At 40.3% G+C, this 18,990-nt stretch overlaps 1 protein-coding gene across 3 annotated transcripts in view; it reads left to right on the top strand.

The window, feature by feature from the left end:
* LOC108669702 (protein sax-3) overlaps window positions 1-18,990 on the top strand; it is a 200,444-nt gene that overhangs the window by 21,260 nt on the left and 160,194 nt on the right. For all 3 annotated transcript variants that reach the window (XM_047883573.1, XM_047883572.1, XM_047883571.1), the window contains exon 2: window positions 6,652-7,961. In XM_047883573.1, the coding sequence (XP_047739529.1) occupies window positions 7,682-7,961 (280 nt within the window). In that variant the 5' untranslated portion in view covers window positions 6,652-7,681. The remainder of the gene's footprint in view (window positions 1-6,651; window positions 7,962-18,990) is intronic.

The following is an 18,990-nucleotide window of genomic DNA, read 5'->3' as shown; positions in this document are numbered from 1 at the left end:
TATGCAGGAGCATATGTTCAGTCTTAAAATGTCTAGCAAATTACGGTCCAGGCAATAAGTCCAGCAGCTATCTCAATCAATCGTCAGCTATGGAAAGATCGGGTTCCAAAGGCCGGATCCCTTGTGAATCAAGTCACGAAAAGTTCAAGAATCGGCAGCAGGTCATGGGTCTATTTCTTCAACGCCGACACTTCTATTCTATCCTATCAGATCAACCAGAGTTGCTGGTAGAGGCGGGACGTAAACAGCTTCCTTTACGTAACCCCATAACAAATATATTGTAACATAGGGTGAGATCAATGATCTCGGTGGCCAAAAGTTATGAGCCAGATCTTCATTTCCTATTCGTCTTACTCAGCGCTTAGGAACTGATTCCGCGTTTGAATAGGTTGAAATTTCTCGCCCTATTCCGCATGTGAATAAGTTAAAGAATTGAATCTTTCTCTTTACATTGTTATATAAGTTATTCATTTTGAATTAGTACTCGATTAGATACGAATTTATTAAATTGGGTTCACCATTTAGAATAACCCTGTATTACATTAAGTTACTATGGCTCGTCAAGTGACCTCTTAGTTCAAGAGAATTTTTTCAAAATGTGCGATTTTATTACAGCATCAAATTCTTCATTGGACAAATTTTGATACGGGTAAGCTTTCACAACTGCTTCTGCATAATATTATTCGGAAAACCTGCGAATAAGTAGCTCAATGACCACTTTAGGTTCTGATTTTCGAACTCGTCGGACAGCTGCCAGAGGCTGCCCCAATTTTGACTTAAGCTGCCACTGCAGGGCGCCATGGCTAGGGCCTAGTCTGGCAAAAAAGGTAAAAACATTGTCTTCCATAATTTACCGCTTGGGAGTGAGAATGGGTAACACACACTACTTATTTTAAACGCCTGTTGCTATAACTCGCTGAATACATCGAGTGAAAATTTCGAACGCCTGGTAAAATTTTAATACTAAATTTCACCATTGACGGAGAAATAATGCGAGAACTAGCTGATAATTGTCTAATGTTGAACGAAAGATTTATATTGCTTACGATATTTTTACTATTATTTGCCGTGCTATTGAGATAATCAACCCAATTACGAGCGAAAAATTAGCAAGAAATTGAACTGCAGTGCTGACAATTTCCGGTATAACGAATTTTTCAGTCTCCTACAGGGTGGAAAGGAAACTTCCTCTTTTGTTTTTCACGCCAATCAGCCAGATGTTGTAGGAAAAGGGCGGGGAGTAATTCATCTGAAAGGCAAGGTTATGAAGTTTTGTGTCCCGCCTAGTCAGTTGACACTAAGCATTGGACAAGTGAGCAGCGTGCATTTGCTGTCGAGGCGCACTTTTCTAATGGCCGTTCCGTTTTAGCTGCTCAACGATCATTTCGTACTTGGTTCCATATTCGTCCTTCTGGTCGGGTTCCTGATCGGAAATCGATTGTTACGTGGGTGAACACATTTATGGCAAGTGGAATTGTGAATGCAAGAGGGTCTGGAGGTCAGCGGACTTGCCACAGAACCTCCGTGAACTCCATCAGCGGTCACTTTATTGTGAACGCGTAACTGTGAGGTATGCGGTGTCAACAGTCCGCTCAATTGGTCCTTATTTCTTTCAGGAAAACGAACGCGCAGTAACTGTGACTGCAGCTCGGTATACGCAAATAATTGATGCTTTTTTGCCAAAACTGGCTGAAATGTCTGGTTCCACAACAGGCTCGAGCTACGGCTCGCACAACACTATGTTCAATGGATCTTCTTGGACAACATTTTGCAAAGCGCCTCATCTCTTTGGGAGGTGACCTTTGGCCGGTCCGATCCCCCGATTTGGCTCCATGTGATTTTTGATGAGATTATCTTAAAACAATTTTTTAAAATGACTGTCCAAGAACCCTACCTCATTTGAAGAACAACATACGCCAAGCCATCGCCAACACAAACGTCAAAATGCTTCAGCGAGTTGAACGGAGCTTCAAAAATCGACTAACTGATTGCATGATTGCATTGACTATGGGGCAGCCATTTTTCTGATGTCATGAAACTAAGTGATATAAAAATTGTGGTAATTTTTTCAATAAAATTTATATGATAATTATACCTTTACTAGTTCTTTTTTTAATGAGCTTTCAAATCAGAAAGTTTTCGTGATTCATCCTGTATTACCACTCTGTACAGCCTCACTGGCTAAATAGGCATTCAAACTACTACAGCGAATGGACTCAATTTCATATGATAGTTTTTAGGCCATCTACAATCTACGTCATGCTGTGAACTCCGATCTTAGAAAAGACACTGCAGCGAGGACTGGAACTATGTATATAAGGTCTGATCTTCTCTACCATCACCTCTTCATTACCGCACGACAAAGACGGCTACTGCATCCCAAGCTTTAATGATACTTTTTATGATGTTAACGATCTTCAGGCTTCTTTCTTGACTATTAAGAGGATATTTTTCTTTTCGTTGCAAAAAAAGCAGCTGATAAAAATCTTTGACTTATAATGCAGAGCCGTCCGATGCAGTAACACCGGTTTCACGGTACGATGAAAAACATTGTTTCAAATGCTTTTCTTTGAATAACTGTAGATAATCGCAATTTTTTCGTTCTGTTTACTATTCATGCAAGGCCATAGTAAGTCTCACAAGTGTTGTGTGTAAGGTGATGGAATCGGTTATGAGGGATAGGATTATAGATCACTTGACTGTTAACCATCTTCTATCAGACTGTCAGCATGGCTTTATTGCTGGCAGATCATGCACCACTAATCTCCTGTCTACCTTGAATAATTGGACTCGCCTGCTGGATGAAAGGGTGCCAGTGGATGCACTCGCGTTCAAGAACAGACTAGACAAGGCCATGCATGAGCATATGTTCAGTCTTAAAATGCCTCGTACCCTACGGAACAACTGATATCTTCCGTCCGTATGGCCAGTCTAGTCAAGAAAAGTACAAGAATCGGCGACAGGCCTATCCAGGCCTATTTATTTAATGCCGAAGATACTATACTATACTATACATAGTAATGCCGGTCGGACAGTTTATTTTGCAACGGTTTCTCGAACAGTGTGGTTCCCTTTGTAATTGAGCGTACGTTCACGTGTAGAGTATATACGGTATTTCCCCATGACAGTTCACACGCTAAAGGCAGTGGTTTGAATGAAATTTTACAACAAAATTGCATCCTCGTACCCACGATTCATCCACTCACACCGTAGAAAAATATAACTCAGTACTCACTGCAGTGAGTGATAGAGAGCGCATTTTCTCGTCGACGAAAACTTGAAGTCACGGACGGATAGACGGACGGACGGACGTGGCGAGCACAATAGTGAATTTTTCCATAAATGAGAAAATGCGCTAAAAAGAGTACGTATTGCCTCACGCCTGTTCCGTATACTCCTCTCACGAGATAGACGTGTCAGTATCGGTGCCTGCTTCTGTTTGCTGTATTTTTAGCACATTTTCTCATTTATGAAAAAAATGCACTATTGTGCTCGCCATGTCCGTCTGTCCGTCCGTGACTTCATGTTTTCGTCGACGAGAAAATGCGCTCTCAATCACTCACTGCAGTGAGTACTGAGTTATATTTTTTTGCATTTGACGCGATATTCTGGTCTAACTTTGTTCACTTTCGGAAGATTTTAAGACCCTGTTTTTGGTAACATTGTCACAAAAACAATGTTACCAAAACAAAAAATAAAACATTTCTGTTGAATTGCTTTTATTACGTAACATGTGGCTTTTTAGTCTGATATTTCTTGAAATTACTCGCGAGTTTTTTCCTTTTTAGTGGAAAGACTTTCTTTTCTTCCACTTAAACGTCAATTTTCGAGCGCAATCCGTCAAGACATCGTTGACGGCGTCGGGCTTGTCTATACGCTGCCCAGGTCATCAGTCTTGCATGTCCCGCAGCCGGGCTATGTTTTCCAAAGGCTTCTTGGGAGCTACCGTTGCTCCTGCACGCCGTAATGTGCCGAACCAACTCTCTTGATATTTTCAGAAGAGATTGACTTCTCGCAGGTACATTGTGAATTGGCAATGATTTATAACTATTTTACGTACAATATCTCTGAAAATGTCCCACCTATAGAATCAAACATCACTCACGACGATCTGACCTTCACGTATTCTGAAAATTTGCCTCAACCAATATATTGTAGTTTGTTCGCTGGCTCGCATAATTCTTCCACTTCCATAGTTCCTAACCACTAGCCTGCTGCCTACCTTTTCTTTTAGTTTCACTGCAGATGCCTCAGCAGGCGCTATTGGGTCCTATTTCGGTCGATCTAAATCGATCAAACTAAGTGTCGCAAGTCCAGCAAACTCCTTCAAGTATTTGTTGGGGGAATCCATGTTCTTCTCGCAACTTGTTTAGTGAAGTGACCTCTCGCTACTGCACAGTTAACTTGTCCCTCCAAGCTCAGCCGTCCCTCTTGGGTCATTTTGGGCTGCTCGTGTTAGCTGGTCAAAGGCACGGAACACTGACGAGCTTCTTGCGCAGAAGCTCATCCGGCAGGTGTCTTAATTATTTACTATATTACAAAACTTCATAGAAAACTTATAATCTGTGATGCAGTTTAATTTATTTTTGGTTTGAAATTTGGACCCTTAGTTGCGAAGATATGGGTTCAGTGCAACTATGTTCTATTGTTTGTTCCTGTGTTTGTTTGTTTTTGTTTTTAATTTTTTTTTCAGATCGCGCATGTTTGTTTTTGTCACATTTTTTGTACGTCACGGGTTATAAATTGGTACGTATTATGGCCGTTTCTTATTCACTTGATGCAAGAGTCATGGATGTGCTTGTTTTAGTTATCTTATAGAGTAAATGACGAGAGGAAGTTAAGGTCAGCATTTACGTACTTCAAAAATCAAAAGTGAACGATCGGTCCGTTGCACTCCATAATGGTGGACGGGTTAAGATGTCTGCTTACGATCCTGAAGAGATGTGGCTATATCATCAGACATTCTTAACAACATCCGATGACGTCAGTTTTCGGCTGAAAAGCTTGGGTAAATAATCTTCCCCTCCATCATCGAAACATGAGACATTTTAAAAAATGGTCGTTTGATGAGACGCAATCAGCTTTAAGCGGTCAGCAGTTGGTATTTTTCGAAGCCCGATCTGGGAGCGCAGAGACTGGAGTGAGAGGTCGTCCGTTTAAGCACCGCTCTTATAGTGCAGTCGTTACCATACGTCAGATATTGATCGATTTGTGCTCGAGCGTTCAGAGCTGCACCGTCTGTTGCCTACCTTCTGTTGATGCTGCTGCTGCAGCTGTGCTGCTGCTGCCTGCTGCTCCTATACCTGTTGTGTTGGTGTTAAATACTGCTTTTATTTCCCTATGCTACTCTTGATGATGTTTTTGCTGCTTATTCTGATGCTGTTGCTTCCTGCTATTTCCATCGTTCATGGTCCTTGTTGCAACCTGCAACTCTTAGTTCCTTATACCGACGACGCTGCGACCCGTGAATGCTATGATATTCTTGCACCTTGTCATTTTTGCCAGTCGCTCCTCATCAGTGGTGATTCTACCCGATTCTGCCTCTGCTACAAATACCTACCGTTGGTGCTGCAATCTTCCGTTGTTTCTAATGTTCGTGTCAGTACTAGCGATACCGCATGCTGCTCATTCAGGTGCTCTTGCTATGAAAAACTCCGGCGTCGTTGCCATCTTTCGGTTCATCTACCTATTATTGCTGATTGTATTCGTTTTACTCAACCAATGCTGATGCTGCTAAATATTTCCTTATTTCCTCGATGTTACTGCTGACAAGTTTTGTTGCTGATTGGTGTTATTCATACTAAAGTAGTAACTGAAAACCTATTAATCCGTTCTGAATTTGCTCTTACCAAACAAAATATAGGATTTCTCGGAATAACTGCTCATTTTTTAGGCAAAGAATAATCCTAAAACATCATAAAATGTACATTACTGTAAAGTATTGGCCCAAGCATTGTAGCAAGAATGATCTACTCAACATAGCATACCTTGATTTTGATAACTTCGTGTTGGACTGGACGGACTGTAAGGATTACCGGGACCTGAACTTTATATTGATTTGGTCAAATTAATTTTTTAATTTTTCTGACAGTTTGAATTCCCTGATGAAGTATTTATTGCTGTCTGTCTTTTCTCCATTCATATGTAGCTATTTTGGGTCCCATTTTCTTACTTGTAAAGTTCTCTAAAGTGAACCAAATTGCATGAAACGAAAATGAGAACTAGAGTGTAAAAACGCTTCTACCGACTAAAGGCGGCGGATGAGCGGGTGAAAGTGACGTATATTCATAATCATCGAATGAGTCGTGTCGACATCCAAATTTTCGTTGACTTCTGAGATGTGATTTTACCAAGTTCGTCGTCGCCTCGTGACGGCCGGCGTTGAGTTCTGAACAAACGACTTAGGGTGTTTGTTTAGCACTTTAGCGTGTATACGAAGACTTGAAATATTTGTTTCTTCAATCTATAGCCATCAAGGAAGTAAAAATTATTTGTGTTATAATGACTTGTCCGCAATCACTCTTCGGCGGTACAGCGTGTTTTTTGATATTTTGTTGATGGAAAATTAGACGATAGTAGGTTAATTTAAAGTTCTCTATTTAGTATTGATTGTTACGATTTTTAATGGTGTTTTTCTTTTTGTTATTTCAGATATACGCCTCTTCACGACGAACAGTTCTTGAATTCGGAAGAGAAACTGCAAAAAGACATCTGGCACGGGTGCTGCCGAACTCGAGTTTCACATGATTTTAAATGATGGTTGTTCCTGTGTAAAGACCAGCGTTTATGCTGACTTAATTTTCGTTTGCTTACGTCCTTGAAATAACGAATACAAATGATCGCAGTAACCAATCGAGTTCTCATTATATTTTTGCCTCATGTGAGTCACTACATTTATTCTGAAACAAACGCTTGATTAATTCATAACGTTTGTTCAAGCTGTTATGTTCAAAATAGTGATTTTAATTTTCATACGAGTTTGTATCATATTTAGCTTCTTCTCCTGGTGAATCATCGTGGCTGATATTTGAGTCAAGCTTCTCCGGTGCTCGCTCACTCGTTTCAAAACTCCTGCATTGCGAGGGGAGCGTCGTTGAGAGAATACCCCTCGTGGGACGCTGCACACCACGGAATGGGTCATCAAGTATCCCTGCGGTACTTTGCCTACACTTCTGCCGTTTTAAAAGCCATCTTCCACAATGCTGGGGCAGCTCCAGCACCGGCATGTCACCGGTGATGGTGGAGTTGTGCATCTTTTCTTGTGCGGTTTATCGATCCCTGCAACGAACAGGTGGCTTTTCTGATGCCTCCAGAGGCTGAACTGATCATGAGATATGGTCTCAATAAGGCGGCCAGAAAACCGAATCTTGGATAAATCGTTCTCGACCCCCTCCTTGCTTGATTGGAGTTTGAAAGTGTGTCGCTCAGAAGGACTTGCCGTTCATAATGAGTAATTTTGCAGTTTAATTGAACTATTCATAAGTGAAGTGACACATGCGCGTCTCATCGCAAATATTTCCTATTGTGGATAATGTGATAACTGTGAAGAAAAAGGCTTTCAAAGCTTTAGAGAAAAAAGAGAGCTTCACCACTTTTGGCCCCTTCTCTTCACAAGTCCCAAATCTCTTCCCTGGGTGTTGCAGACGGCTCGTCCGGCCTCAATTGTGGGGAGATCCATGTAATGAAACCGATTGTGTCGACAGCGAAGCCCCCACTAGGATTTCCGGATACTCGAATGCCTAAAGCAGAGGGTGATTGTAACCTCGTGTTTGCCGAGTGTCGAACAGAGCGAAATCAGTGTGTGGGCGTGGTTTTACGCGCAAATTTACCTCCTCGCTATTCATCTTCTAATAAATATTCAAGCAAGAAGTTCAAGATCATGTTGAGATCTTCAAAGATTTTGGCTTCGCGATTACTTCTCTCAGTAATTATACTAGCTGCTTGGTCTCCTGGAGTGCGAGGTGAGTCTGTCTGGCTACTCTATTGTACATTGATTTATTTAACATTGTGGTTAAGACATTGCTTATTCGCTTATACGACGAAGGGTTCACTGTATTTTCGTCCTATAATTGTGGTTCTAAATGCTTTCTTTATTTAAAAAAAATGCTTACAATCATAGCTTTAAATGCTTTCCTTGTTCTTAATTAGAACGTACACATTTAAAAAATTTTAAACTGATTTTTCGAGTACATTTTATTTTTCATAGGAAAAGCTGAACGTCAATATCTATGCACTTAAGAGACCAGTTTATATCGTGCTTTTCTGCTCTTTACGTTGCGTTTATTTTATGCGAGTCGAGGCTAGCTGAAGACTGGGTGCTCAGGAGCCTGAGCAAAATAGGGGATAAGGAGGCTCAAGTATGGAAACTAACCGAGTGCCCCGAACTCAATTACGGGCAAACTCAATTAGTCTGCGCCTTTACGGGATTTGAGGAGCTTATGCTTCCTGCGGACCGCTAATAATGTGTCTCCGCGGCTGCCGTTTCGAGGGGCCCAGTCAGGGTAACGGTAGACCCTGCTTCGCAAGTGCACCCTACCAGGGCTCGGTCTCTGCGAATTACTAACAGGAAGTGTCATAAAAAATGCACAACAATACAGGGAGTTACGAATTCGTGGATGCTGTGGCCAGTGTATGTAGATTTTCGTGGTAAAATTTCTATTATGATCAGTGTAAGTAAATCTTATTTATTCTTACCCAAGATGCAGTGTGATCAAGTTTCGAAGGTTTAGCTTCATCTAAACCAACTATCGAATGCCATATGCTATTTATGCAATAACTGGGCGTTTAAAGGATAATATATTTCATTAATTGAAAACACTAACATTTAATATTTTCCATTTCTATCAATGCAAAATTAAAATAGCTACCAACATTGGGTTGAAGCAACGGCTCTTATTCGTATTTATTCGGCAATGTAATAGTCACACTAATGAAGATATATAAAATGGTATCTACCGTAGTGAAATGTAACTCTCTCTCAAACTTAGATACAGAAGAGTCGAGTGATAATTAGAGTGTTGTGGAAACAGATTTCAAACGAGTGTGATCATTCGGAGGCTCCAAGAAACCTGCACTCTCTTCGGCTTCCATCTTAGTCACGCACCACGCTAGACAGATAACGCACGCGTTAATAGCTGCTCAATAATTTTTGGAGTCTCTAATGAGAAACGTGGAAAATAGTTTATGCCTTTTTGATTGATCTGGTCACGAAAAATGAAATTATAAAATTGATCGCGGGGCCGTTTGGAAATGCCACCGCATTTTCAGGTACTCAATAGGACTCATTCTGTTTAAATAGTTCTCAAGAGATAAAAAACTTTGGCTTCAAAGCCTTTTCAACATTGCTCAGTCCAAGATGCGTTTGTTGAAAGTCCATTCTGAACCTCAGGGTCCACAAGTGGTATTCCAAGTGTTTCTATTTAACGACTCTGCACCCACAAGGACGGAATTCTTAGTTCTCAGCCTGCTGGTTCGCGACGAATCCAGCTTAGTTCGTTATTCGATTAAATACTTTCTCAACCGAGAAATTACTTTTTATTGAATTTGAGACTTTAGGAGGTGTTCTTTTTACTATGGGAGGTGTTCTTTTTACTACTACTATTTTTTCCAGACTGGAAAGTTTCGGCCAGATGGAAGGATTCGTTTTGTGGCCGCAATTATCCATACCTGAACCTTTTTTACGATTATATATTTCTTGAGTTGTGATCAGTAAAACACTAAAATAGTCGAAGTTTTATGACGTGAAATAACAACTCGAACTAAAACTGACTACTAGTACGAATTTTTGTTTCCAGAAATAATTTATTCAGCGTAAGATTTTACCATAGTGATCGTTGTTACGTCAATAACCTATTTAGCGCCATCTAAAGATAATAATATTATAGCCAGTATATTCGTTGGAGATAATGGATGAAGCTTTCAACAATAACACACTTTATGCAGAGCGGAGTTGCGCGGCCGCGGTCGTGCTTGATTGCCAATAACGTTCATTTCTTGCTTTAAACGCTGGCCGCCGTACGCGTGGTTTGGAGATGCCCGCACCTGCCATTATTTAGGCTCTCATGGCCATACGGGACCAGCTGATGCCGCCAACTACGGCTGCATAATTTGCCGCTATGGAGCCCTCTTTGCGTCCACTTTATGGACTCATTAGTCTTGCGCAAGTAGTGATAAGAGTTTCCGCGACGTCGTTCTCTTTGTTAAGCAGCCATGCACATTTATGATGATTGGGAGCGCACAAAGCGAGCTGGCTATTAATAAGCGAGTGCTTCGTCTGTTTTGTGATGAAGATTCTCCTTAAAAAATTGCTTCTTGGAATAAATGACGGTAATTAGCCTGGAAATCTGAATTTTAAGATGATTTTCTGAGCGCTGCTATCAATTCCCTGATGTGAGCGTGACCATAAAGAACGTACATTTACATCTCAGAAGGGATCGTATGGTTCCAGCACTATTGTGCATGGTTGTGTACGCAATTCTAGTCTTTCGCGCGACTTCATTTCTTATGATTGCAGAAAATAAATACTGAAGCAAATATTGGTGAAGGAACGGCCAACACTCATTTAAGAATCATTGGCCTTGACAATACAGATTTATTTTTTCCTCTCATATGAGCATCTTATTGACAGATCGAGAAAATTTGTGAATGAAGCAGGAAGAAGTCAGTAAAAGAAATGTATATATTTTTTTCTAATAAGCTGATACAACGGCTCGATCGTAACGCTGAAGATATTTTTTTCCAAGCTGATAAATTTCTCGTTGTGGGGACGTTCAACGATCCCGATCTCCAGATCCGGATTTCTGTCTCTGGGGATGTTTTGAAGGGAAGGATGTCATGCAAATGCTGAAGAAAGGGAAGATTTGTTGAAAGATCACGTTTCAGTCGTAAAGACAACGGAGGCTAACCGGCTCTGGGCTATTATAAACCCTATTTAAAATTATGGTTTGATTAAGATTTCTTCCGTCGCTCCAAATGATCCGATTTATAATACGGCTTAATATAAACGTATTGCGTAATATTGCGATTTAGTTTTCACTTTTCGTTGAACTCTGTTTCTTCTCATTTTCAAGCCTTTCTAAGCGGGACACTTTTTCTCAATACCATGACATTATTTGTTCATCGAGAGGAGAATCTCTCATTCTCATCGAATGGAAAATTGTCTTAATCTTCAGGCATTTTTTACGTGAATATAATTTTTGTATTTCGTTCGTATGTAAACGAGAATCTGTTCCTGGCCGTCATAGATCATGTGAGGCGGCCCTGCAATTTTGTTCAGTGCACCAGAAATTCCTCGATATTGAATCAGTAAAGCGATGGTTCGCCCACCCGAGAATTGCCGCTGCGGTGTGTAGCGCTACTGAAGAGCGCATTTGGACAATAACCAACAATCAGAGGCAATTGCTTCCACTCTCCCCGCGATTGTTGAAGCTGCTCCACAGCTCGACACCATCGTTGTCGCTTTCTATTGCTTCAGTTTCTCTGCAGTTGCTGAGTGATGGATGAGAGTAGATATATTCACGCAACAGATCATCTGACCTTACAGCTTCATACAGAGAGATCGTGAAATTGTAGGACTATTTTTCACTATATTATTATTGAGCTATGAAATAACTATATTATTATTGAACTAATTTTTTCATGTACTTAATCGATAATAATAATTTTCACATCGATAAATACTTCGGACTCAAATTATGTCTTGATAATTTGCTGGTGAATTTAAAGATTCATTATTGTTACGTAAATGGTCAGAAAAATTGAACGCTCAGTATTCAGAGAGAGGTTTTGAATAAAAGCAATGCCGTTTTTTCTACTTTCAAATAAATTTTTATTCGTAAAAGTTCAAGGAATGAAATAATTCACCCTCCAAAATTTTAAAATTCCCATTTCCTATTTCTTTTCTAATTAGAAGACTCGGTTAGTTCCAAGGGCCTTCGTTCCAAGTTTTCAGTGCTATATTAGGAGAGACTTTGTTAATTCTAAAGCGATCTTACCTTAACTAGGTACCGCTCTTCTCATTGTGTCCAAAGTGGCAATAAAATTATGGTTTGGAATTGAATGTGAATCGTTGGGGTATTAGCAAGTCTCCTTTATGAGTTTTGAGAAGCCTTTTATTGGCGATCATCTCATTGGGAGGGTCGATATCTGCTTGCGTCGGTGCTTTGCATTAGGCACAATGCCCTCCAAAGATTCTTGGCCCTTGCCCCGTACAAATGTCTTAAAAGATTACCAATCCACGTGGATCGATTGAGAAAATAAATATTCAATATCCGTATTTTATATAAGGATTGCAATTTGAAATTTTGATGTTTGGAACTGATTACAGTTAATAAATTTGCATTGGTCTTAAGTTTTTTGTGCAGCAAAGTTCTTCTGTAAAGTTCTGTTGTGCAGCAGCCATTTATATGGGAAAATCCTAAATTTGAATATCTTTACTGTAGAGTGATGAATGATTGTTCCGTCTCCAATCAACGGATGTATGATGTATTCATAGATACAGACGGATACGACACTATAAGTAACTTGCAGGCTAGCCCGAACGATGTTGTTCGGGATAGATAATGCATGAGATTTTAGATTCCCGTTATCCTGAGAGAAGGAAGCTTTAGTTATTTTTGTATATTTATTTCTTTTTTTGAAAATTAGCATTAACTGCTAAAATCATCGTAATGCTTTTCAAATTACTATAGCGGGTTATTAAGAAACGTCAAATTTGCATTTACCATATAACATCCGCTTGAATCCCATTTTGAAGTGTATTAAATGTTGTTGGTAAATCATATTTCAATTCTCCATCACACCGCTCCTCTCATAAGCATTGGCAGACCTGTGCATCTTCCATGCCTGGATCCACCGAGTTCAGGTCTTATGAATAGCCTAACTTCTTAGAGGTTCCCTTCCCAAGTAGAAATTGGTGGTAGATTCAGATTAAAATTTTCATTATTTTTCGAATGTCGGAAGAAGTAGGCATTTTTCTGTAATGCTGTACAAAAGGGACACAATTTAGCTTTACATATATTAAACACTTGCCTTGACGTTTGTTGGGCACTTCGTGGGTATTTGGATGCACTGGAAGGCGCACTGACGTCGCGATTTACAACTGCCGCGAACTGGAGACTTTTAGTGTTTTCAGTAAGCCGGTAAAGTCGGTGCATCTTAAAAGAGAAATGCACTTTGCATGTTAAGCCTGCATAGCGAAGTCACTCTCACTCAACTAAACCATTAGACAAAGGCTAAACTTTTATGCTTCTTCCGAGAACTTCGCCAGGGCTTACTTTTGGGGCGTCATTAAAGTTGGCTCGCCTACCGAAGAGGCGGATGTGCTTGCTTTGGTTTCGGCGCCTCGCTGGCCTTGTTTCCAAGACTATTTCCACAACGAGGCTTGAATATCCTTCAGCTTCTAACCTTTCTTCTGATGTTTGTTCATGAGCGCGTACAAAAAGAAGAGGGCGTTTGATACGAGCCCAGTGGCGTGATATGAAGCAGCGTCTTCAGTTCCATGTAGGTCTTCCCATTATGACGTCGCAGTTACTGGGGGTGATCTCCGCCTCCGTTTTATGAAGCTCTTAATTTGAAGTTTTTTTTTCTGTTTTTCTTGAACTGCTCTGATGGAGATAAGCGCTGCTTTAGTTGCCTTCTTTCTAGGATTGCGCGCCAAGTGAAAATTTTGCTTAGAGCGTCGACTAAATGCCTTGATGCCTTGTAACTTCATTTACACATAACCGAATGATAAAATATGCTATTTTAGGCTCAATGAAATTATTACTCAGTTATTATTACTCAGTTATTATTTAATACTCAGTTATTAATTAATACTTTAATTTAATACTCAGTTATTATTCAGAGCTCAAATGCATAAATTATTGTGATTACGGCAAAGGTGCCTCAAAAATATTATTTTTTTTTCAATGGTGCCTTAAGTTTTATTATTCGATGTCCAAAGTTCCAAGTGGCTAAAGATTTACAAGAAATAATTTATATCCATGAATGCAATATTCTAGATTTGTAGAATAAACAAGAGTGTTTACCGTAGCTGCCTGCATCTGAATTACTCTATCTTGCAACGTTCGGAGCAGCGGTAGCGGTGCCATTCTCTGACGCCCCGAGACCATTAATCTGTGTGGCAATCCACATCAGCGTCTGCAGTAATTACTACGCACGATTTACGGTTTTTCAACTGTATTCATGCCGGCTAAAGTTCAGGGGAAATATGCGTTGATCTATGATCCCAGCTGTCGAGCTGGCAGTTGGTATTGCCATATTAATGATTGGCAGTCACGCTAAACCGTCGTCGCTCCGCTCATCTCCCGCGCTAGCACTCGATTACCTCTTCAAAAAATCTGCTCATGTTTGCTTTATATTTGTTAACTCGCTGTCTGTTTAGGTTAATTTAATGGTTGTTTTTTTTTTGTGCGTGGAGTTTGTGGATTTGATCTTTTCTTCAAATATATGCCTTCATAATATATATATATATAGGGTAGAGAGGGGAAGTAAATCACAACTATGGCTCGCTACCTGTTAGGTACAAATTCGTCTCACTTGACATAAGAGCTTCAGGACGTTCCGTTGATTTTATTACTGATTGGATTGAATATTGTGCCTCGTCGCAACGGGAGTTTTATGTTGTTACCGGGTGTTGATATGAGCGAGATGTAGATATTTTTCTGAGAAATATTTTACTCGGGAATAAAGTTGTGCGTGCGAGAGTTCCATTCTCAAGCTTCAGATGCCTGTCGTAACTGGCTAATACGATTAATTACTGCATAAACTCGGGTGTTAATTAATGCTTAAATTAAAATTGAATTCATTTAGTATTTAGCGTGACTGCATATTTTTTAATTTCTCTGGATGCGTAGAACATTCCTATTGACGTTGAAAGTGTGCATCCGAAAAATAATGTTGCATCAGAAAGTTCTTCTAAACCTAAAGCTTCATGTAGATCGGGCAGTACAGTGGCAGCCAGTACCTACAACTTTCAAGTATTAACTGCCACTTAGTCTCATGTCACTACTGGCCACGGAAGGAGCCAGTAACTCTCTATATGAGACCAGTATGATGATAATTTGTCGCAGTTAAATTTTGAAAGTTGTAATGCTTGACACCTTACATGCCCTTTGTATACAAACACTTTAAACGTTACATCTTATTCGATTGTCCTCCGGTACATTTTAAAGTTATCTAATGTGTTGAAAGTATTGCGAAGAAATTTCCTCTTATCAGGCATTTGATTGGAGTCGATAACTTTGCACATATTTATTTATGCTTTAACTCATTATGACATTATCTGATGAATGATATTTTAGAATTAAAACCATACTGCAGCATAAAAACTGAGAAAAAAGCTACTTCCAGCCCCCTGCTCATGGCTGCAAGTTTGTTGTATGAGCTGGGGACAGAAGGTTCACGAGGACTATTCAAAATAGTATTTTAAATGTTTTAGGATGTCGGATTATTCTCCAACCTCCTGCCATGTCTAAATTTCTGTTCGCCAGTTTACTCTACCACTTGGTACTAAGTGAAATGATTTGTGCTAAGTGCAAGTGAAATGTCGCTCATGCTTTAGCGAGATGCCTCGCATAACGAACATTATGGTAGAATGGTAAAATTTTCCTAATTGTTTTCTATCGAAGCCTCTAATAACGAGTCAAACGTCCATTCATTATTTTTTAGTTTACTGCGAATTCATGATCTCTCATTTGTGTGAGAATTTTTTTTCGTACTTCCTCTATTTTAAATTTTTACAAGTGATTATGTCCAAGCACGTATCGTTCTACTCTACGTCCGTTCATTCATTCTATTGTATTCAACAGGAATTTTTGACTAATGTTTCAGCCTTATACTGATACTTTTCTTGCCAGTACCGAAGCGATTTTCTCTGGCCCTACGAATATACTTTATAGATTCTTGTTTCGTTTACTAGACTGTTTGTAGGATTCTGCCGGATGCACATATATTCCTTTCAGGGATGAAGAATTCCTATGCTGCTCCCGGGCCATCATGAGACGCAAACCTGGCTTCCAGCGAGCGCAATGAAGGTTGAAGAAGCACACATAAGGAGTCCTCGACGTAATCTTCTCTGGTTAATTAGAAAGTGCTGAAAGTGCTTTCTTTGTTTCGTTCTCCTACTAAGTGATGAGAGAGCTGGAAATCAGAACGGCTTCCTTGTGGGACAAATTTACGTGTACTTGCGAATACAATAATTTATTCTATCGCAATGGTTGATGGTTTCAGAGAACGCGGCTCGAGTTGGTAATGAACTTGATGTCTTACACTGAATTGTAGGTTATAATACACTGGTCCTCAAAATTTGCTGGGCTCTGCTGTACAATGTTGACTGAACACTGCGCCATGATGTTTGCTGTGCTCTGCTGTACTATGTTGACTGAACACTGCGCCAGGATGTTTGCTGTGCTCTGCTGTACAATGTTGAGTGAACGCTGCCCCACGAAGTTTGCTGTGCACTACCGGGCATGTTATGCTGTACACTGCCATGCATATTATGCTGCGCTATGCTGCTCATCTTGTGCTGTGAGCCGTACATATGCTGTACCATGCCGTACATCTTTCGCTGTGCTCCCTGCAATGCGGGCGTGAATGAAGACGGACGAGCCTAGGCCGACCCTTCCCTCTCTGTTTGACTGTTTGCTCGCTGCTTTGTGTTGCTCGCTGTAGCTGCCTTAATTGTACAACTGATGCTGTTTGCTCCCCACTTTGCCAAACACCAAACTTGCGACCATCTCACTCTCTGCTCTTACCGTTTGACCCAAGCACAGAGTTTTTGAAACTTACCAGTAGTTTCATCGCTGGCTGAATCTTCTCGCTGAAAGTTTTTTTAACTTTGGGTCCTGAACTTTAGACAGCGTCTAGTTTCTGCGAATACTTTTGTTATCGCCTTTTATTGTACACATGTCGCTTCTTGTAATTATTTAGGTTTTTAAGTAATAAATTGTACAAATTCCGCAGTATGCCGTGTGTAACTTTTTTCAGATAAGCCCATTCACACTATGTTTCTTCAGAGTTTATAAAAATATGAAAAAGAACGAATGGGCAACTTCAGTCAATCTTACAATTTCAACTCTATTACATCTAAATTTAGCCTGCGACTTTCACTATGTACAAATATGGTCATCTTCATTTATCTATCGATTATGCTTTATTCTATACAACTTGTATCGTACGAGTAAATATTGACAGAATGACCTTGAATAAATAATTATGTGTATCACATTACATTCCTTAACTTCCACCTTGTATCAGTGCGAAATAAACATGAATATTGATTATAGGCGCAGCGTCCGTCACCGTACATTAAGACAGAAGGAATGAGTATCGCGATGAAATGCTACGGCTTTGTTTCTAGTTTAGGGCAGAAGATGCATATCATAGAGCCGCGGCTTCCATCGTACATTAAGGCGGAAGGAATGAGTTTCACGATTAAACGCCACGGCATCTTATTTACTTAAGGACAGAATATATAGATAAATCGTGATAACGACATGTCTCCCAACGTACATTAAGACAGATTATGCTGGAGTATCGTGATGAAACCCCACGGCATCTTATTGACTTGAGGATAGAATTTATAGATATATCGTGATAACGACACGTCTCCCGACGTACATTAAGACAAAAGGTATGAGTATCACGATGGAAAGCTACGGCATCTTATTTACTTAAGGTAAAAATATATAAATATGTCTTGATAATGGCACGGCTTGCACCGTACATTTAGACGGAAGGAATGAATATCGTGATGAAACGTCCCAGTTTCCGCTAGGGTGGACGGAACTCGTCGTACCGCCTCGCCCGCCACCGGCCCAACGCTCGAGTGCCGCGCTCGTCTCAACGCGAGCTCAAAGATTTGTGACGCGCAGTGCCTCTTCATTTCATGCTCAGTAACTTTACGTGTGATAACAAATTTATTGCTTCTCTTTACTTGAGGAGTCTCCTGGGATAAGAACATATTACCTGCCGACTTTTCTCATTAGAAGTTGTGTAATGAAGGGCTTGGATCTCATCCAACGCTGCAGCAACTTCACTCCCAGAAAATTATCCGGACAACTGCAAGTAAATGCAACTCTTCTTGACCGATGATTGTGGCCCCTTTATCTTAGTTATTCCTAGGTTGTTAGTTGAACTACGATGAACATTTATTAACTGTCCTATCTCCTTTGTAATTAGACTCGAATCAAGAAGCTGCTGATTTTAATTTTAATTATTGATGCCTGATTGAGTACGTTTTTATTACGGAGAAAACTACTTGCTCATCTGGCTAGAAAAGAAGAGTCCACTCATGTTTTACACTAGACTCTACTAAATTGCCTTGCCTGCAACCATGTACTCGTGTCTTTTTAACCGCTTTGTATATCCCCGGCGTTGTATAAAAATTGCTCATTTGAAGTACAATTTGTTTGTGTTTTTATGGGTGCGCGAGGATATCCTGTTTACGACGACCACGGCCTGGCTAATGTTGGATGACTTCCCTCTTGAGAGGAGCTGCCCTCCTCTCCTGCTATTGATGCTGGCGCTGCCGGTGTGGCTGTTGCGCTCTTGTTGGCTCTACTTGTGAGGGCTGCTATACGCTTGGCCGATACGTTATTCTTAAATATTGGTGCTATTCTGTATGTAATTATTACTACAGCTGCCATTGTTGATAACGTAGATAGTGTTATTCTCAGTTGTTGCAACTCTTCTTGTCGTTTACCGAGAATGGAATGAGTAGAAACATAAATTGTTTCTAATTTCAAACTCGTGTGTTTTCTGCCTTCGAGACCTTGGTTTCTCTGGCTAGCGTCTGCGTCGCGACTGAAGGCCTTGCATACGTGGTCTCCCATGACAAGATTAATGTAATTTGCAACCTAATGTGAGCTGCGTGCCTGCAAATCGATCTCTCATAATGGCATGCGGTCTATTCGATTGGTCGGATTATTGCAAATGAAAAGCATTTCTGAGCTGGCCCTCCTGCGCAACTGATCTGCGGAATGCATTATT

Source organism: Hyalella azteca, unplaced genomic scaffold (genome assembly GCF_000764305.2).
Source record: "Hyalella azteca isolate HAZT.00-mixed unplaced genomic scaffold, Hazt_2.0.2 contig13241, whole genome shotgun sequence".
Taxonomy (NCBI): Eukaryota; Metazoa; Arthropoda; class Malacostraca; order Amphipoda; family Hyalellidae; genus Hyalella; species Hyalella azteca.
This window is presented reverse-complemented; position numbering and strand designations above follow the sequence as displayed.